Raw genomic sequence first — 23082 nt, forward strand, 5'->3', positions numbered from 1 at the left:
CCACTCTTAATTTGAATGAGATTTCTGAAACTACGAACGAAATTTTTGAGGCATTGCTCAACAGTTTCTATTTCGACAAACATTCATACAAGCTTCCACATGATTGCTCCCCGCCTATTGATTCCAACCTTCCCCTAATTTCCCCTCACTCCAGCTCCCATCACATACGACCTCCATAGCTTGTCTTCAGTCAGCCACAATCATCCATGCTAAGCTAATTACTCTTGAGAGGAACGTAAGTAATCAGATGTGCCGCATTCTTCCCTTTCTTTCATTCTTATATTGTAAGATAAAAATAAAAAATAAAAATTTGCCTAATTTCAATAATTACAATAGTCCTTATTCTTATTCTAGGGCCATCCACTGTATTTCTACATACGTCATACGATCAGATATTCCACCTAATTTTTAATAAGAAATGTCAACTTTGCACCAATTAGACGATCTTCATATCATCTCACTGGATTTCCTACACATGCTCGTTGATCATCTTTTTCCTACTAGAAATAACATTGTGCACCTACTTATCAGCTTTTACCGACGGACCGGAATACTGCATGTCAACAGCACCCTCAAGAAGAATTTTAATACCAAGTATTACTGTATCATCTCTTTTGTATAATTTTAAGTTTGTTCATCAACAACTTTTGAATGTTTGTGCTCAGAACAATCTAGGACAGCCTCACTATTTTAATTCACGTATTCAGCAACCCGATTTATTTCAATGTGTTATTCTGTCCTTGTCTTTTTTGTGCTTTTTCTTGAATATTTTACGGCTGATGATGTCTACAAGTTAGACGAAACATGTCCCGTCATATTTTAAATAATGTTGTTTAAATAATTAGACAAACTTTTGGTATTGTAAAGGTGGAATATTGACTTAACCTTAAAGTCATTTTACTGAATCGATTCATTTGATTCCGTTCACGTTAGTGAATCGATACAGTGATCCGATTCACGGCACATTAGTCACCGCTCCTACTGCATCTGTGTACTATGTTCTGGTAAGACAGCAGCAACAGCATTCAGTGCTCGCAGCTGCCATCTGGTCTTCATACTATGAACTCCTTTCTTAGAAAAAAATACTAGTCACTCTAATACATTGAAGGTTTCCGGTGACGCAGGGTGGGAAAGGTTAGGATTAGAAAGGTAGCAGCCATGGCCTGAATTAAGGTACAGTCCCAGCATTTCCTGGTGTGAAAATGGGGAAACTACGGAAAACAATCTTAACGGCTGCCGACGGTGGGATTCGAACCCACCATCCCCGATTGCAAGCGCATAGCCACGCGATACTAACCGCACGACAACTCGCTCAGTCATTTTTAAAAATATATATTTTTCTATCAGCTGAGGATTTTTTTAAATCATCATAATTTGTATAGGCTACCCCAGATGTACAGTAGCCCGCTGGTTTTCTGATTCAACATACTGTCCACATATGATTGAAGTCTTGTGCAACAATGTGACATATGAACTCAGAGAATACTGAGCCGTTCTTCCCAATATAACACAGGTACTTTTGAGTGGTCATGAGCATGACTCATAGTCATAGAGCAGGCTGGAGTAGAGTTTAATTGTCAAATGTCAACCAAGTCATAATACTTTCATTAAACTAATACATAGTATAACCTAATAGCCTACCTACTTACTAGCTACTTCAGAATTATGTTTTGACTACCTTTTTAACACTCTCTGTAAGAAGAGGAGAGTGAATGCAAATGGGTGTTATTTTCAAATGAGCTGAGCTCGAGAGTCCATTATAGCATACGATTCTTTCAGTGTACCATGGCTCACTGTATGTCTCGCTGCAGCAGAAGCTCGGCTCTCCTTCAGTGTCCAGTTTGCCGATAAGGAGCCGTGTGTATCTTGTGTCTCACTGAGCCGTGCTCGTTCACGATTCTTTCGGTGTGCCATGGCTCACTGTATGTCTCGCTGCAGCGAAAGCTCGGCTCTCCGCCAGTGTCCAGTGAGAAGTTATTATATTGATAAAACCACCTTTCCAATACACAATAGTCCTTTATATTTAGGATAAAACCATTTAATTACAAGTAGGACATGTTTCGCTCAATCTTAGTGAACATCATCAGCTATAGATAACAATCCATGGTGGGTCAGGGTCCTGATCCTGGTATATATAACGAAAAACGTCTAATATACATTGATAAAATATGAATTTTAACAATTTAAAAATAATCAATAATATTAAATTATGTCTATAAAAACAAATATTGATCATTAAAATTGCTTAAAATGTAAGTGGAATGAATGACATAAAATGTTACTATAGTATGTAGTGATTAAATGTTCGTATAAATCAATGACCATAATTATCTTCGCTAAATTGCATTAGACTGTTTATGATTAAAAGCAGTTATTCACATAAGGGTGAGCTCTTGTAATGAACTATGATGTTGTTTTTTAAAATAAACATGATGAGAAATGCTAAAATCACGTATATTGGTTGAAAAACGAACTGCACTGATGATAAAACGTCGTCTGGATTGGCGTAAATAACCTTATGGGACTTCCTCACGTTGAGTTTCGAACATCATTATATTTTGTGTAGTGTGTTAATATTGGGCTTCAAATGGAGAACTACTGATCTCGTAGGTGAAATAATATAAATCGGGTGTATCCTGTAAAAAATAAGAAAAAGGAAGAATAGCATGTGACTCAGTTGCTGGAATTTAAAGGCTGTACTACTGTAAGGAAATAATAACAGAAGGCACTTAACCCGTGTATTAATTGCGGGGAGATTAGTCCCTTGGTTGTTTACTGAGGTTTGATGGTCACTCACTTGCTGCTACGTGTGTTGTACGAATACGATCGTAGAGACGGGAAAGATAACGGGAAGGGGAAGGGAGGAGGGAAGTTACGCGAGTTGTCGGCCAATGGAAGGGATGCAGTGCTAGGAGGCATTGTAGGTGTGGCTACTGTTGCTGCTGTTACTACAGGAAGATTGAGAGAATGTTTATAATGGAAAATCTTCATGAAATTTTTAGCATTGATTCCAAAGTTAGCAATTAGATTGGGGATTTGCTCAATTATGGGGCTATTAATGTCTGAGACGTCATTTAAATTACTATTTTTATTAAAGTACTGGTCCAAGGAAATGTAAGCATTTTCATACCCGGTCATTAGACTGCTTTTATTTACGTATTTGAGTATTTGCATATCTTGATCGATAGTACTGAAATTATGCCCTGTGTCCCTCATATGAATACTCATGGCAGAATGCTTTTTGTGTTTCAAGGCATTAAAATGTTCTAAATACCTTATTCTAAAGCTACAGCCAGTTTGCCCTATATAAGAAAAATTGCACTGTGTGCATCTGAGTCTATATATTCCCGAGTTTGAGAATCTGTCGTAAATTGTATTAACGGAGTTGGAATTGAAAAAAATATTACAGTTGGTGTTGCGGGTCCGGTATGCAATGTTAATATTGTGCTTTTTTAATGGTTTAGTGACATTGTGAATAGCTGGATTGGTGAAAGTAAAAATAGCGATATTTGTTTTTTTTTGGTGTTTTCAGGAACTAATGTAGTTTTACTCTATGATCTAATTTTACCTATGATTCTAGTGATCATATCAGGTTTAAAACCATTCATCATGGCTAATTCTTTGATGAAACGTAGTTCTTTTTCTCTCGATTAGCATTAGAAAGAGGAATGTTCATGGCCCTGTGAATCAAGCTGTAAAATGTAGCCTGCTTATTATGGGAGTGGGGGGTGCAAGGATTCGCTTTTTATTGTTATAGGAGCGGTAGATGGATTCCTGTAAATTTGGTAAATGAACTTATCTTTATCTCTAGTCAAAGTTAAGTCTAAAAAGTTTAAGGAGTTGTTGACCTTGTCCTCTTTAGTAAACTGAATACTGTGGTTAAGGTGCAGTGCAGTTCAGTGCAGTTCAGTGCAGTTCGTTTTTCAACCAATATATGTGATTTTAGCATTCCTCACCGCGTTTATTTTAAAAAACAACATCATAGTTCATTACAAGAGCTCACCCTTATGTGAATAACTGCTTTTAATCATAAACAGTCTAATGCAATTGAGCGAAGATTATTATGGTCATTAAATTTATACGAACATTTAATCACTACATACTATAGTAACATTTTATGTCATTCATTCCACTTACATTTTAAGCAATTTTAATGATCAATATTTGTTTTTATAGACATAATATAATCTTATTGATTATTTTTAAATTGTTAAAATTCATATTTTATTAATGTATATTAGAAGATTTTCGTTATACACTGACTGACAGTGACAATGCAACACCAAGGAGGAATGGTTCGAAAGGGATGAAAGTTGGGGAAAAAACAGAGTCGGCACGGAAGAATAATTGATGTTTATTTCAAACCGATATGCAGGTTACACAATGCGCACGGCATCGACTCAGTAGGATGTAGGACCACCGCGAGCGGCGATGCACGCAGAAACACGTCGAGGTACAGAGTCAATAAGAGTGCGGATGGTGTCCTGAGGGATGGTTCTCCATTCTCTGTCAACCATTTGCCACAGTTGGTCGTCCGTACGAGGCTGGGGCAGAGTTTGCAAACGGCGTCCAATGAGATCCCACACGTGTTCGATTGGTGAGAGATCCGGAGAGTACGCTGGCCACAGAAGCATCTGTACACCTCGTAGAGCCTGTTGGGAGATGCGAGCAGTGTGTGGGCGGGCATTATCCTGCTGAAACAGAGCACTGGGCAGCACATGCTGCACGTAGCGGTGGGCATTTAACGTGCCTTGAATACGCACTAGAGGTGACGTGGAATCATACGCAATAGCGCCCCAAACCATGATGCCGCGTTGTCTAGCGGTAGGGCACTCCACAGTTACTGCCGGATTTGACCTTTCTCCACGCCGACGCCACACTCGTCTGCGGTGACTATCACTGACAGAACAGAAGCGTGACTCATCGGAGAACACGACGTTCCGCCATTCCCTCATCCAAGTCGCTCTAGCCCGGCACCATGCCAGGCGTGCACGTCTATGCTGTAGAGTCAATGGTAGTCTTCTGAGTGGACGCTGGGAGTGCAGGCCTCCTTCAACCAATCGACGGGATATTGTTCTGGTCGATATTGGAACAGCCAGGGTGTCTTGCACATGCTGAAGAATGGCGGTTGACGTGGCGTGCGGGGCTGCCACCGCTTGGCGGCGGATGCGCCGATCCTCGCGTGCTGACGTCACTCGGGCTGCGCCTGGACCCCTCGCACGTGCCACATGTCCCTGCGCCAACCATCTTCGCCACAGGCGCTGCACCATGGACACATCCCTATGGGTATCGGCTGCGATTTGACGAAGCGACCAACCTGCCCTTCTCAGCCCGATCACCATACCCCTCGTAAAGTCGTCTGTCTGCTGGAAATGCCTCCATTGACGGCGGCCTGGCATTCTTAGCTATACACGTGTCCTGTGGCACACGACAACACGTTCTACAATGACTGTCGGCTGAGAAATCACGGTACGAAGTGGGCCATTCGCCAACGCCGTGTCCCATTTAGCAGCACAGTGGCGCATTTCACATCATGAGCATACCTCAGTGACGTCAGTCTACCCTGCAATTGGCATAAAGTTCTGACCACTCCTTCTTGGTGTTGCATTTGCTCTGTCAGTGTATATACCAGCATCAGGGCCCTGACCCACCATGGATTATGTTATCTATAGCTGATGATGCTCACTAAGATTGAGCGAAACATGTCCTACTTGTAATTAAATGGTTTTATCCTAAATATAAAGGACTACTGTGTATTGGAAAGGTGGTTTTATCAATATAATAACTTCTTATTCTGAAATCCAATACAGTTTTATAATGAGATTTATAACTTGTAGTGTCCAGTGAGCCGATAAGGAGCCGTGTGTATCTTTTGTCTCACTGAGCCGTGCTCATTCACGATTCTTTCGATGTGCCATGATTCACTGTCGCACTGCAGCGGAAGCTTGGCTCCCCGTCAACGTCCAGTGAGTGTGCCACTCAGCACTGTCCGCTGGGAGTAAGCTGAATCGTGTGCCGTGAGCTCGCCATTCCTGTGAATCGATTCACTCGGACACTTGAATGAATCGATACACTGCTTCGAATCATGCATTCAATAGCCAACACTACGAGCTAGTAGCTGATACATCTCTAACTGGTGGGTATGCATCAGACATTTGCAGTACCTGTTGCAAACCACTCTTACATAAGCATTATTCACAGAATATGCACATATACAGCAATATACCTTCCTTGACATTGAGAAGGCATATGACAGCATTGCAAGAGAGAAGATATGGAAATGCGTGAGAAAAAGGAATGTGCCAGAGGGACTGGTGAGGAAAGTTCAGATGCTGTATGAGAACTGTACCAACTGTGAGCGATTGGGTGACAGACATTTATCCTGGTTCCAGACCAAAAGTGGAATCCAGCAAGCCAGTGCACTATTCCCATTATTGATAATCACCATCATGGATGACATAATGAAGAACATCAAGAAAACCTCTGGTGAACTAAATGCAATGGTGTTTGCTGGTGCTGTTTTGATCTGGCGAGAAAATGAGGAACAAGTACAGTCGAGACTCAATGAATGGAAGGTTAAGTTCCCAGAGTTCTATCTCAAGATAAGCAACCTGAAACAGTAGTGATGGAAATAAACAGAGAGGGACGACTAGCAAACATCATGCTAGGAAACCATCCACTAGAAAGTGTGCAGTGAAGTATCTCGAGATACACTAGCCACAAAGAAGATGGCAAATAGTGCAGAAGAGCTCTCACTTTTACCAGCAAGTATGAACACTTCTCTGGGATCCCAAAGTACCAACAAAATCAAAGCTGGTGACGTTCAATCAGTACTTCATACCAATTCTAACCTATGGTATTGAAACCTGCACCCTCACTAAAAAGGTATCATCAAGTTTGCAGGCATCTGAGATGAAATGAAGTTCCTTAGGTCCATAATTCAAAAAACCAAACTGGACAAGTTAAGGAATGATGTGGTTAAGAAGGACGCTGGGAATGTTACATCATTGTTAGATTGGGTCAGCATGTCCAGACTAAGGTTGTTTGGGCATGTAATGAGGATGGAGCCAACAAGGACAGGATATGTTAACTTGGAGAGACATGTGGCAAGAAAATGGATGGTGGGAAGACCAAGAACCCACTGGATGGACATTGTAAAAATGGACATTGCAGATCGGGGAAGGGCACTAGAAGAAATCATTAACAACAGAACGTATCTCAATAAGACAGAATGGAAGAGGCTTGCCAATAGCACCTGTGAAATTGGAACTGTAAAATGATGATGATGATGATGATGATGGCAGTAATAAATTAACAGACTTTGAGAAGCGGTTTGCATTTACCCTCAGTGCAATCACTTTTAAAATTCTGTTCCTTTAAATGTACAGTACTTCTTTTTTTTTTTCAACACCATATTGTATTTATATCACAAGGAAATATGAATAATCAGTTTTTCTGAAACTTTTGATAAAACACATTTTTGATAGAAATTCATTTTCATGATACGCATGAAAATTTTAAGTGGATAGTTCTTATACTTTACTAATTATCCAGTAAGAATTACAATGACACAGCATGACTAGCATTCAAGCATTGCAACCAAGTTCATTATGTTCATCACTCCATCCAAAACAAGTATCATCTCAGTGTTTCTCACCAGAAATTTTCATCAGCCGGGTGGCAGGAATGAGTAGCTGGGCAGGGAATACTATGTACAAAATGAATATGATGAAATTTCACTTTATTCCCCACAGGGCATTAACAATAATACCAGGCAGGTAAACATTAACTGCAAATTTGAACTATTTTAGTATTGTTTTCACAAACAAGACATAACAGAGTATTTCGAACTTCAAGTGTTCTACTGCTCATTCATAATCATGTAACACCGGGGCTTACCACTCCATTGTTGTGAAGTGCATATGGGTTTGTGACTTCGTGCGGAATCGAGCTCACATGTGATTTCATGCTAATCCAGGTACCGCTCGCGCATGCTACGCGATAGTCAAGCTAAACATTTAAACTCTGATGTAACTAATGCAACTATGCTGAAGATTTGTCATTTAAATAAACAGTTTTACAGTATTTAAATTTTAATTTGGAACACCCAATGACTCACATATGTATTCATATTATGTAACTAGCATATATCTAGATTATGTTAGCTGGGTAGTCTGTAAAACTGGCAGGGTGGTGCGCCCATTAAAAAGGTCCTAGGGGGAACACTGCGTCTAGATCAGACATCACTTGAATTTAGATATGCATTTAATTCTTAATTCTATCATAATGTCATCATCATTTAACTCCAAAATTTTAGCCATCCTGTGTGAGTAACCATACAGTAAACAAGGAAAGCAACTTACAACAAGAACAACATATGGTTCAAAGCTAGTACGAATTACAATCTTAATTTGTTCCAAATATATCACGTGTAAATGCATGTATTTAGTTCCAAACCTTCCATATTCCAAGGAGAAAACATGCCTGATGGATGCCGCAATCTAACAGACAACTTCATAACTTCTAGCAGTATTTACCAGTAAAGTAGACCTGACGATATACCAACAGCGGCAGATGAGATAGGCGCATACCTGTCGATCTATCGTCAGCTACTGGTTTGAGGGTTAATGCATTTTCTGACACTGGCAGCAAAATGTGCAGAGGACCAACTTGTTGCAGTATTATGGTATCCGCTATTCCATGAGCTGCAGATAGAGCCATTCTCGGAGCATCTCTTCATATGACTGCCCGTTAACAGGACCACTGATAAGATATGACCCACTGCAGTTCGCAGTGATGCTGGCTCAAATCATAATGTTGGATTCTTCTTCAATTCCTGTGAGAAAAGACAATTGTCCTTAGTCTGAAACACAACACTGCGATTTCTTGGACTTAAGTGAATTGCGCACTCATCTGTTTTTTTGCGTCGCATCAACATAGATAGATCTTATGACTCCAATAGGATATGAAAGGGAGAGGTGCAGGACGGAAGAGATCGTGGCCTTAATTAAGGTACAGCCCTAGCATTTGCCTGGTGTGAAAATGGGAAACAACGGAAAACCATCTTCAGGACTGCCGACAGTGGGATTCGAACCCACCATCTCCCGAATGCAAGTTGACAGCTACCACTTATCTGTGAATGTGACATTATGATCATGTTCCGAACTGAACGGAGAAGGGCAGCACAAACATTGTGTCAATAATCTGTATCATCATCACTCAGTCCATTAATAGACAGTAACTGAAATGGTTTTAAGCCTAAATCTTTCGACATATGACATTGTATTGTTGTCCGTGTCATGTCAAGTTTAGCTGAGCGTTCACATGTTGATTTAACAGGTGACTGCTCCACAGATGTCAGTACGATAAGTGTGTTTCCCTTCTTGTTATGGTTCTTCCACTTTGCACTCAATTGTTCACATCACCCATTCAAATCCACGCTTTTCCCATTGTAATACTGTCATTTTCGGGGGTAGTGAGATTTCAAATCTTTCTTGGAAGCGATTCATCAGCGATCAGTCATCATCATACCAGTATTAGGCCTCCTGTGCATTCATATTGCGGCAACCAAACACCATTCAACAGAATAAGAGCTCACATCGACTGCCATGACACACAGATATTCTAGTTTGAACTGATACATGCAACTCTTTTCCGTGTTGTTAAGATTGTGGCGCATCATTACAAAACAAAGGAATTATGCAACTTATAGCCCACCCAATACACTAGCTAAAACTTGAGGAGAGTTCACTAGGTATAACTTTTTTTTTTTTTTTTTTTTTTAAATCCCTATGTTTGATTTTTTCATTGGATACCAGCTTCAACTCTGAAGATTTTTCAATCTAATTTTGCTCAGCCATAAGGTGCAGGCGAACTTTCACAACACATTCCCCACATGTAGAAGAAGAAAGTATGTTATATGGACATGGGTACAGAAATGCTTTATTTGCATGTTAGAACTCATTTTCTACAACTCTACATTACACACTATTCACGTGAAACACACAGGAAAAGAATGTACCAACATACCACATGAAACTATCTTAGATGAAATGTTCAAAATGCCCTCCATTAGCAATGACACAAGCATTAACCTGCTGTTACACTGAATCCCAGATACTGATGTCAATGTGACGGTGGGTTTGCATTTTGAACATTTTTTATTTTTAAAAAAAGTTTCATATGGCATGCTGGTATGTTCTGTTCCTGTCCATTTCCCATCATTAATGTATTACAAAGAGTTGTTGAAAATCAGCTTGAACATGGAAATAAAGCATTTCCAGACTCATATCCATGTAACATTTTCTTCTTCTATGTGTGAAGAATGTGTCCTGAAAGTTTGGCCATACCTTATTGTTACACCCTGTAGTTGTATCTTTCACTTCATCAATGGTGCAACAAGCAAGAGTGACTGCCATCAATTAGCTACTGAACACCACAGTATAATTTATGAAGGCATGGATGGATAGTCATAAGTAGTTGCAACTTAACCTGCTCTGTCTCAAAATTTGGACTTATTCCTTCAAAATCTTCAGGCTGAAGTATCCTAGAGTAGGAGTGATAAAAAGGCAACAAGAAATGAGGAAATCCAGCAGGTTATATTTTTAACCTTTCTAAAATAAACCTATCATATTTAATAGGAATAAGAATCAAATAATTAATGTTATTTGCTTTACGTCCCACTAACTACTTTTTCGGTCTTCGGAGACGCCGAGGTGCCGGAATTTAGTCCCGCGGGAGTTCTTTTACGTGCCAGTAAATCTACTGACACGAGGTTGATGTATTTGAGCACCTTCAAATACCACCGGACTGAGCCAGGATCGAACCTGCTACGTTGGGGTCAGAAGGCCAGCGCCTTAACCGTCTGAGCCACTCAGCCCGGCGGATTAAGAATCAATAGGAATAAAAAGTTTTTAACAAAGTCACAATACTGTTGCCTTTTTAATCAATGAACAGAAAGAAACTTTAAATTACTTTACAAATCAATTAATACTACTTAAAAAGGCAATTATAATGTTTTTATACTCTTCAATATTAGTACCAATCACCTCACAAGCTGTGCAGATCAAATTGTAGCATGCTTACAAAGTGATGCCGGTTTCCCAGATCTCCTTCTGGTGCTTGAGCACTTCAAACTGTTCAGGAGTGTCAGGAGCTTCACGATTACCCTGACTGCCTTGACCTGAGCTACCAGAATTGAGGCTGTTGCTACTTCCATATGATTTAATACTGCTATCCTTTGGTGGAGCCAAATCATTTTCTGCTTCCTTCATGTGTCGTTCTGAACCTGTTAAGAAAAGAATTGTGAACATCAACATAAGAATGAATAAAAGAAAAAGAATTGAAAATGTGGTGAGGGGAACCCCTATAAAAATATGTCTCCATCAATTAATAAAATATTTCCTTTTTCTTTTCCAATTGTTCGAGGATATGTCTGATCCTTATCCCATACAAGCAGTACCATAGTACACTGTGTAAAGGATCATTCTTGGATTTCAAAAAGCATGATGACCCAAAATTACCGTATCCAATATGGGGCTGAATCAAATATAAATGGGGATTTTAAAGGATCATTCTTGAATTTCAAAAAGCATGATGACCCAAAATTACCATATTCAATACGAGGCTGAATCAAATATAAATCCGAATTATTTTAAAAAAATTATTTCATCAACAACAAAAAAATACACATATAGAGATCACTTTTCCACAGTGACCTGCCTTCGATACACATTTTCTCCATCGGGTTGGTAAGTTTTTATGCTGTCCTGATAGAAACAAGAGGGACATGTGAGGGGCCAGTTGCGCACATACTCTTCTACACTTTCACAATCATCATCGAACCGCTGTCCTCCTACATCTTGTTTGACTGGTCCAAATAAAGGGTAGTCGCAGGGCAATAAATATGGACTGTACAGAGGGTGTTCCAGAGGTGTCCAGTGAATTTCCTCCAGTCTTTCCCGCATTAAAGCGGCTGTATCCAGTCTTGCATTGTCACGGAGAAGAATGATGTTTCGGATCGGTTGCCGGCATCGCCTGCTGCGATATGCAGCTTTTGCTTCATTCAAAAGGTGACAGTAATAGCAGACATGCAAACTTTCAAAAGTAAAAAAATCAGGAGAAATTTGGCACCGAATCATGACGCATTACGACACATCACTAATGGCAGAACATGTACTAATTCATTATAATACAATAGGTTAACAACTCTATTTGGCCTACATATTATAACCTTCCAAATGAATGTTGGATAAGCGTCGATGGAGACATTGGAAGTTTATGGTACGGTAAAAGTTAATGAAATCGTAGTCCAATTATCACACGCCCAAGTATGTCAGAAATTCAAATAACTCGCTCAACCAAATAAATAACAGACAACGGATTGAAGGTACCGGCAAAATAATAATATCAGAACCCCGTGGTATCTCATTAAATTACAGTTGATGACAGGATGTCGTAGCACAAAATACAGAAGTAAATAAACATCTCAGTTTCTTCAGGCGGAAGATAAATAAATGTAAATAAATGGCGAGAAACATCAACAGCAGAAATGTGTATCAGAGGCCATGGAATGAGTTGGATCAAATGGGCCAAGTTCAATCTACATATGGTGGCCATACCTGATCTATCTAGTTCGATATAATTCAAGAATCGAGACTCGTGATGAAATAGTAGACTGGTACACCAAACTATCATGTGACGGATTGTTAAATGAATTCCTTTGCCTGTCAATGATTTTTTAGGAACACTCTGTATCAAAGAGTGTTACGTATTTAACGTCAAAAACATATGGAAAGCTACAGAAATTGGAAGAGTCTTCAAATGCAAACCGACTTTTATTATTGCAGTCTAGCATTAGATTTTGTTTAATAAAAACAGAACAATACAGTTTGTTGAAAGGATTCTGTAAGCATTAGAAGGGTTGCACACGATTTAGAATGAAATCATATGAAAATCTGAATTTAATTGCAAGTTTGTCATTGGTAATAAGAAATTCATTGTAAAGAGGAAAGATATATATCTGGTTCTCTCTAAAATACTAAGGCAAGTGTTGGCTGATAATAATGTAAATGATATTCATGTGTGTAGCATTATACTAATAGCCTGTTACAAGTTTCAGGTATCATGATGTCGAGTACCACTGAAGAAGTTTATAAGATGTTCATAAATCCCAGCATGGCTAACTAACTTAAGATGTGGTCTTGAAGGATTCGAGTAGTGTTGGGATGGATACAAACAGATAAAAAAACTAAGACTGGAGAATGAGAGGTGTCTTCTTCCTGAAGTCAGCGGCCGATAAGTACTCAATATAAATGTCTTATTTATCCTGCTATGTAGTTGCTTAAAGTAGAGTAGTGTAATTTCATGATGTCAAAAATGTGACATGCCTAGACATACAACTTGAATGCAACCGTTTAGTTGTCAATCATTACCTTACGATGGGTAGGAATATTGTGAATTTTAATGTGAATAATCCTGAAAATTATGATCTGCTGTACACTGCATTATGAGAATCTGAGCGGCCACTAGTAAGTGTTATGCAGGTGAAATTTAGGCATGGATGACGCATGTGTTAAGGTAGTGTCATTATAAATGAACCTCAATTTAATTTATGGTTCAGATCTGTGTTTTGAAAGGAATCGTGAAGTAATTAAATGTGCGTGATTTAGAGTCATCTACGATCATATTTTATATTAGGCGTAGTATTCACAAATGTGATAGTGATATTATCGTGGTGATATTGTGTTGATAGTTGTATCAAGATGAATAGTCTTCGTAAGATAATGTGCCTGAGTATGTTTAAAATAAAATGGGAATTTGTTGAACATGACGTGTATAAAATAAGAGGTTTATTGTGATAGGGTTGTTGAATAATGTGAGTGATTAATGTTGTGTGGATCGTTGAAGAATGTGTCTTTGGGATTAAGCATTTAATGGAATAATGCAATGTTGGAAGTTCCAGTGATATTTGTTGTAGTGAAGATTGATTTCGTCATGCATATGAATTTGATTGCAATATTGAGTAATGACTACTTAGGCATAAAGGCGATATTTGCGATAATGTTTCGAGGTGTACTGAAGACACTTGTATGATGATCATCAAAGATACCTTAATTTAAGACACAATATAGGTAATTGCGCACAATATCGGAGGATGATATAAGATCTTCATTAGTTGATGACACCATGCAGATGTGAGCCATGTCACACATGGAATGCGTAACTTTTACTTATGAGTAGTAAATTGATTTTCTTGCTAGCTAATTTCTTCTTATAGATTATAGAATTGGTGCTTAGAGCTGAAGTAGATTTTCCAGGTTTCTTTCACAGAGGATACCAAGGCTGCAGAGTCATCGTAGATCTTGAGTCATTGTAGTTGGTGATGATTGTATTTTCAGATATTTGTTATTCAGGTGCAGCTGCCAATGGGGTTCAGGGGAGATTGATTTAATTTTTATTGCCCAACTTTAATGTTATGAAGGATCATAACGTTGTCGTATGTTTCTTTGATAATTTTTTTAACCTGAACGATAGCGATATGAACAGGTTATTGGTGCGTTCAAGTTGTTTAGCTAGATTTTTTGATGAATTAAATGATGATTACAAAATAACAACGGAATATTAAGATATGTATTTTGAAATCTGTGAATAGGTGTGCCAAACAAACGAGATTCCGTAATTTTAACCATCAGCTATAAGACAGATGTGATGAATGATGGACTTATCTGTTAAATTATGCCTTCAGCAATGCGAATGTTGGTTTTCCTTTTGATTTTCTTGTGAATCTTAAAGATTATTATTATTATTATTATTATTATTATTATTATTATTATTATTATTATTATTATTATTATTATCATTATTATTATTATTATTAGGGCTCGGATGTTTAAGACCTAAAAATAGCCCAAATAAGCAAGCAAATATGACCTCAAAAATGACGAAATATGAGCTCAAAAGTGACGAAATATGACGTAAAAATTACAAAATATGACCCGAAAATGATTAATCAAAATATGGTCATTTAAAAATAAATTATAAATAGAAATGGCAATTCCTCTGATACATATTTGTTAACTAAATTCTTTATTCTTACTTTAATATTAGTTTTGAATATACATGTGCAGCAATTATTCACAGTCTATTATCATTGATTCATTTATCAAACTTTTGTGAATACATACCTATAGAGTACTAATTTCGCTAAGAGTATCAGATCACACAACATTTTAAAAGTCCAAACCTTTTTTCACCCTGCATTGGTGGTTTGAAATACGAGAAAACTAGAAATCAATCTACTTAAAAATATATATTCTGGAACGTTTAAGTCCAGATTTCATTAACATTATTCAAATGCGTTAAAGTTTAAACTGAGCACCAAGAAACGAATTAAGTAGATGTCTTTCAATACATTATGGTGGGGCGTCAGCGCCTATAGTGCAAACTCACATACCTTTTTCATTCTTCTCCGTGGGTGGAATTGAAGTGTATGACAAGATTCATCTTCAAAGCATCAGGCGCGAAAGACCTCCGATTACCACTTAACACATTCTTTTGAGAAGAGAAGCTCCTTTCTACGTCACAAGACGTTATTGGTGCATATTTAAATAATGTTAAATCACTGCTGTCGAGTATGCACTCATCTTGAAGTGTACTGGTACCTTCTCCTCTAAGACCATCATTTATCTTGCACACACGATGAAAACCATCATTTCGATTAGGCACATTTTGAACTTTCCGTTTTACACTGTCACGAACAGTGTCCGTCGTCTCATCAATAGATATCCAAATCTTATTGTCCGCTACACTGTGTCGTATTCGATTTAGAGTATCTTCAAAGCAAAGCGATAAATAGTTTTTTCACAGTGTTGATTCTGTAGGAACAGATTTTTTAGTGTATCTCTCCAGGAATTCTTGAAATGGGGATTGTTACCTTGTTTAGAGGAATGTTTGCAGACACCATCATCTCATAAAGTTCCTTTGAAAAATCCGAACATCTGTCCATCATTGAAGATGTAACAGCCTTATCGAATATCAATTGCAGCCTCTTCTTATCGACATAGTGACGTTTGACATTGCTGCTGTGTTTTGCCATGTTATGATATTGTTGCATATTCAAATGTTTTTCAGCCACGACTTTCACTGCACATAACTTGCAAAATAGAACTAAACCGTCTGTACAGAAATATTCCTCTCCAAGCTTTGTAACTTAACACTAGTAAACTTTTCCTCAGGCATACTGGAATGTGTGCTGGGTTACGATTTACTGTAAACTGACGCTTGTGTAAGTGAAAGGAGGTTGAGGTTCTAATATCTGAACAAAGTCAAGTGAGCGATTACTAGAAGCAATTAGCAATTAGCTCACTGCTGGGACGGGATTTTCCGGATTATTTCTGTCTCTACCTGGGAGACCGAGTTGCCGAGTACAGCAGGTTGGTTAGGGTGAGGTCTATGACCTTCATTGTACACAGGGTATTCCAATTGTATCAACATCGTGATACCGAGAAGCAGTTTTGTGAACACTAGTTCACATTCGGTAAGTTGAAGATGATTTTGCACACTTACAGCTGTCATCAAACCGCCGAAATATGACCAAAATATGACGTTTCTACTAAAATAGCTCAAAATATGACCTTGTGGCAAAAAATAGCCAAAATATGCATTTATATGACAAATTAAAATCACTTAATTGTGACGATAATCACCTGATTTGCACCGAAATCCAACCAGACAAGAAAATAGAGACAAAGAAAAAATATGACTTTTCCTAAACATCCGAGCCCTAATTATGACCAACCTGTTATGATAAGAACATGATGATGTATATATGTATATATATATATGTGTGTGTGTGTGTGTGTGTGAATACTAAATACTGAACATACCTGAACTTTAGGAACAGTGACTTCTCATCCTTCAACATGCTGAACACATTACAACTAACTGTTGTTCAGCACACCAGTAGCTGACAGCCCTCTAAGTAAATTTTTGCTCAAAGCACTTGCCTTTTGCTCAAAGCACTTGCCTTGTTGAACTGATTTTGAAGTTAAAGTTAAAGTTAAAAGTATCTTCGAAGTTTGTTCAGACAGCCAGGATCTGTACTGTGTTTTTGCCTTTGTGACTCTGCTAAAAATCCTTTCACATTCTGCATTGCTATGTGGAAATGATAAAATAGCAAGCATCACCTTACAGAGTCTGACATATTTAAGAACACCATCAGCTGATTTCATCTGACCTACCAATGCCCACTGAACATCAATTCTTCCTTTTGCCAGGTCTGTTTCTTCAAGCTGAAAGTTACAGAACTGGGAGTGCAGAATATCAGTTTCTTTATCTAAATGTTCCATTTCACTAGTCACAATGTTCAGAAACATGTTAATGAAAAATCTAAGGCTAGAAAATGATGCCTTACTCAAAACAGAAATATTTGCAACTTCTGCATTAATTCAAACTTCATCTTTAAACAGAAATATGTGTACCATGTAGTCACATGATGAAGGAAACACTTTCTAACAGACTTAAACAATATGCACTTTACCTCAAAGTGTTCACCAAAACAAACGCAGAGTTCTCGATCATCAGATCACAATCATCCTTTTGATTTGCTGGAGTAAGATAATGTACACCAAGGAGAGAGAAGGAGCTTTTAATAACGTGTGTTTCACAAACCTTGCCATCACATTCTTCAATAGTTCATCCAAAACTGATCTCAATAAGATGTGCGGCATACTTGACTGAAGAGCTAAATTAGGATTCTCAAAGATATCCATAAAACTTGAGAGAATAAGGCAAAAAGATATATGTAAATTTGATATAAGGAACATGAACAGTCGTTCTTCACGTGACAATACATGGTTCTTAATGTCAAATGTCATCAGTAGCTTTTTTTTTTTTTTTTTTGAAACTGATAGGTTTTCCTTTTAACTGAGGAGTGTCGTGAAATGTTATGACAATGCTTCACCTTTTCAGACAAACAAGACACATCTGCACTTAGACTGTGCTTAGGAATCTTGTAAGTCTTCAAAGTTCCCATCTGAGAATCCTTAATCACAAGTTCGCTCCTGAATGAAGTAACCAAAGGGTCCGGGTCCCACTGCAGCAAAATCCTATCTAAACACCTTCTTAGTGATAACCATTGAGTAGGCTCATGCTTCAGAATTTTCCAGATCTCTGTGCTGTGTGAAGTCTGAAATTCTCTGAACTATTCTTTCCCCTTAGCATCCCTTTCCAGATATTAAAATATATCAATTATACTTTCATCTACATTTACGGGCAAGCACACCACACCCTTCTCTCCAGCAAGATTAATTAGGTGACAAGAGTAGCCTACGATGATTATGTTACTATTTTCCCACTTCAAATATACTGCCACACCATTCTTTAATCCTGCCATTATTGAAGCATTATCAGCACCAAGAGGTATGCAGTTTTTTTAACAGAATGCAGAATTCCTGAAAAGTTGAGAGCAAAAGATTGGCAATGTTAGCTCCAGTAGTATCCCCTTCTAAATTTGGTACAGAGAGTAGACAACTCTGAATTTCACTGAGTTCAGACCTAAAACTGTTAGAATAGGATATATTTTAGTCACTTTTATTGCTACCATCAGTAGCAACAGAAAATGCATTCACCCACCAATGTGATACAATTTTCGCCTTTTCTTCCATGCACATTTCTGTTATGATAGCCGATGTTTTTGTTCTAGTACACCCATATCTTTTAGCGATTTCCGAATCAGGAAGCATTTTGCGAAACAAAGGCCCTGCGTGGTTGGCACAATTTACTGAAAAATCACACCTACATAGTACATAATATGACCATTGGTCCCTTCCTGGATTCACTGAAACACGGAAACTCTTCCCTATAAGTACTTTTAAACACTGCACCATATTTCATTTATGACATTTTGGCCAAAACATATATATATTGAGACATACAACCAAGAAGCACTACTGCGTGACGTAACAGAGCACTTATGCAGGTCCTGCCTCTGGTAGACATCTACAGCGTGCTACTTCTGAGGTTAGGTTACTCGCTTGCGACTTCCACTTCCTATTATTAAGCTAACTGAGTTTTTGTCTGTATTATAAACAAAAAATAGGAGCACAGGACTGGCCACCGTGCACCAGACTGTCATCCAGTTGTGATTATTAGAACTACTATCGACCAGCCATACTCAGCCATATATCGATAAAACGAGAAAACACGCGGGAGTTTAAAATAATAAGAAAATTACTGAAACTGCTCTGAAAATTAGGGGATCGGTCCCGGCGATCGGGAAGAACGATGAAAAACTGGGGAGTCTCCCACTTGAATTCGGCAAGTTGGCACGTCTGTAATAGGCTGCATTAAATGTCCTTTGTTCGTGAAGAAAATCCACCAGCAAAACATCTGTGGAGTCCCAGAAAATGGTTGCAAGTACTTTTCCAGCCGGTGGGCATGTTTTGGCCTTGACCAGACCTGCTTCGTCTCTTCGCCACCACTCCATGCTTGCTTGGTCTGACGCTGGGGTGTAATGATGCATTCAAGTTTCATCACAAGTCACAATACGACATAAGAAATCATCTCCTTTCTCCTCAAAGCGACGCAGGAGTCTCTGAAAAACTTCCTGGTTGAGGAGACGAATAATCCATCTGGCAGACAATTTTCTGAAATGGAGTTCATCTCGGATAATGGTTTGAACACTTCCGTAACTTATTCCTACGACTAAAACAATCAGCGAAATTTGTATTCGCCGATCTTCACCATGTCACGAATGGCAACAATGTTGTCTGCAGTGATGCCTGTCTGCGATTTTCTTTCATGAGGTTCATTTTCTACAGCTTCTCTTCCTGCCACAAATTTTTTAGCTCGCTCAGACACTCTAGTCTGCGAAAGTGTTTCTTTCCCCAAACTGTGTGCGGAGCTGTCTCAAATCTTCAGAAGGTTTGGTGCCCTCTTTTCTGAGAAATTTGATGATGATGCATTGTGCAACAGATGTGCATACCTCTTGCTCACTCATGGCATACTGAAGCACCCTAGCTCTCCACCATCATTCGCGCGTGCAAATCCCTTCCCCACACATCCCCACCAACATCCTAGCAAAGCCCCACCTCAGAATTATTACTAACAGCAGCGGTACATTCAAATTCCCATTTATATTAGATTCGACTTTGTATTTGGGCATCGTCAAGATTTTTTAATAGTTTTTCTCCTCACAATTTATTTCATTGAAAACTAATACAGTATATCAGGTATTCCTTGATACACACACTAATTAACACTAACATATGTTTTGTTTTTTCTCAGGAAAAACATTCTTTGTAACATAAAATCCTCAAACCATCTGATTACGTATCACTGAAAGTCAACTTTACTTTAGATTAAATGTATTTCAACTAAATTAATTGAATGCGCATTACTCCAGAAAGAGAGAGAAATTTAGTAGTTATCTATCGCAGAATGGCTTAGTATAACAAAAAGCATACAAAATGCATACAAACATTACAGACTGGTACACCTTTCAGCATCCATATACAGGGTGTATGAAAATTCAAAACTTCATCCTCTAGAGATGATAGAAGAGAACAAAACGTACATTTTTTGGTTAATAATTATGGGTCCGAAACAATTAATTATGACTCTCGTTCTTCAAAACCATCGATATTACGTATTTTGTTAAATATCCCATGATGTCAGAACATCTGAAAGATAGCAAAGTACAGTGTGTGTATATATATAGAGCAACTAAAGACATCTATCTCCCATGTGAGACAAATAAAAGACTCAGAAGGGTGAGTATTAGAGAAAGATGTAAGGGTGAGATGGAAGTAGTAATTTGACAGACTTCTAAATGAGGAAAATGATAGAACATACAGAGAAGTCAGAAGGCTGAATGAGGGTCTAACACAGAATATCAGCAGACTATAAGTGGAGAAGGCTATAACACTACAACGATGGGAGCGGTCATTTTGACAACAAAGATCTTCCTAGATATGTTTGTTTTTACAAGGATAACCCCAGTGCATTGAAAATTTATGACTTTTTCTAAGATTCTGAGTTTGTTAAGCATACAGAATATTTCTCTTGAATATTCCACTGGAACTGAATAAATTGATATTTTACCTAGAATGACAAAAGCGGTCAAAATGACCACCATGAATTTCTCCGTAAGGGGATCGTTGTAATTGATTTTTCTTTGCCTCTTTTCTTCGTGCTAGCACTGTCACTTTTTTCAAATTCAAACATCTATTGTTATGTGTTTTAGCATACAGTCATTATAGATTTTTCTCCTCTTTTCCTCTTGCGCACAGTGTCACATGTTTCAATTTCAAACATCTATTGTTACAAGTTTCACTGGATGGTCTGGAACTGCAGTTTGTTGGAGTTGAAATGTCTAGGTACAAGGGATTGACTCTTGACGAATGCCTTGCATTCCTTGAGGAACACAGTGAAAATTCCAGTGATCAAGAATTGATGGTTCCTGTTGAAAACTTGGAACATGTGAGCAGCTCTTCAGAGGCTGGAACAGATTCTGATCTCGCCACTTTGTGCCCAGCGACCAATAATGAGCGTAACACCCCCACACTAACCAATCTTAGTCCTCACGACGAAACTGAGTGGAAAATACAGAATCAAGATGGTACTGTAAGAGGTAGATTTGGTGTACAAAATGTCATGAAGGATAAGAAAGGACCAACTCCATATGCAAGGAGACATATTGGACACAATGAGGCTACATCATGGCGTCTACTGTTTTCAGAATCCATGCTGAAGCATATTCAAAAGTGCACCACTGAAGCTGCTCACAGATAATTGGAGTCAGGTTGATGGGACACTTCTTTGGTACAACTTGAAGCATTCATTGTTTTAGTGTACACAAGGGGAGCAATGCATATTCTTCGTTAGATGTGAACGACATCTGGTCAAAATTAAAATGAAAGAAGTTATGTAATGGTTCAACCTTTTCAATACATGTAGAATTAGAAATGTAATGTTACATTACTAGTTGATTATAAGCAGTACCGGTTTCGACCATTGTTTCGGGTCATCATCAGCCGATCACTTAACATATAAAAAACACGCACAAGAAAATAAGAGGTGATGTATAAATTTTCCACTAGTTGTAGTTCATGAAGTATTATGACACTTTTGGCAGTAGCACTAGGTGTTGAAAGTTCTTAAAATCTTGAAGAGGTCGAGGATCAATCATATAAATGAAGCCAGACGTGAGTTCTTGGAGAGCAGTAAAACATGTGCTAATGGCACTATGTTTTTAAATGTTTATGAAACTCGATGAAAAATTAAATAGCTCTAGAACAGTTTGTAAATGTTGCTAGGCATGAAATCATATAATACAGTGTAATATACTTGACAATAGAAATATACAGTAAGGTTTATAAAATCTTGTATGTCAGATTCTTGAAGTTTGGAGATGCAGAACAATCAAAGGATGGGGACCTCCAATATTTGACGAAACCATGTCACGTTATCGCTTCAAGGAAATGCTTAGGTTCCGCCGGATTGACAGAAAAACAATGCGTTCAACTCTGCTTATCAACAACAAATGCGCCCTAGCTTCCGAGCTGTGGTCACCTTTTGCTGAAAACTCTCAGCTGTGCTTTACAGCCGGTGAATATGTCAAAGTTGATGAACAACTCCTACCATATAAAGCACGTTGTAAATCGATTCAATATATGGTGAATAAGGTAAGTTTGGATTGAAATTCTGGTTGGCTGTAGACCTTGAAACCAAATACTTCTTGAATGGTTTCATGTACTTGGGAAAAGATGAAGAGAGGGACAGAAGTACTAAACTTGGCGAACATGTGGTTCTGAAGCCCATGGAGCCGTTTCTTTATAAGAAGAGAAATGCCATTACTGACAATTTATTTACATCATAAAAACTTGCAGACTCCCTGCTGACCAAAGGCACATCTATCGTTGGTACCATGCGATCAAATCACCAAGGACTTCCACCAATTTGCAAAGACACAAGTGGAGAATGCTTTTCATCAAGGATATTGGTCAATGGACAAAAAAACTCTTACTGTTTACCAGTACAAACCAAGAAAAAATGTTTGATCTTGAGTACCATGCACAAGCA

General features: G+C 38.2%; 1 protein-coding gene across 1 annotated transcript in view; it reads right to left on the reverse strand.

Moving 5' to 3' along the window:
- Sec71 (ADP ribosylation factor guanine nucleotide exchange factor Sec71) overlaps positions 1-23082 on the reverse strand; it is a 452892-nt gene that overhangs the window by 314673 nt on the left and 115137 nt on the right. Inside the window, exon 11 of the mRNA XM_067136654.2 lies at positions 11086-11287. Coding sequence (XP_066992755.2) covers positions 11086-11287 — 202 coding nt within the window. The remainder of the gene's footprint in view (positions 1-11085; positions 11288-23082) is intronic.

The sequence above is a fragment of the Anabrus simplex genome, chromosome 1, assembly GCF_040414725.1.
Source record: "Anabrus simplex isolate iqAnaSimp1 chromosome 1, ASM4041472v1, whole genome shotgun sequence".
In the NCBI taxonomy this organism is placed as follows: Eukaryota; Metazoa; Arthropoda; class Insecta; order Orthoptera; family Tettigoniidae; genus Anabrus; species Anabrus simplex.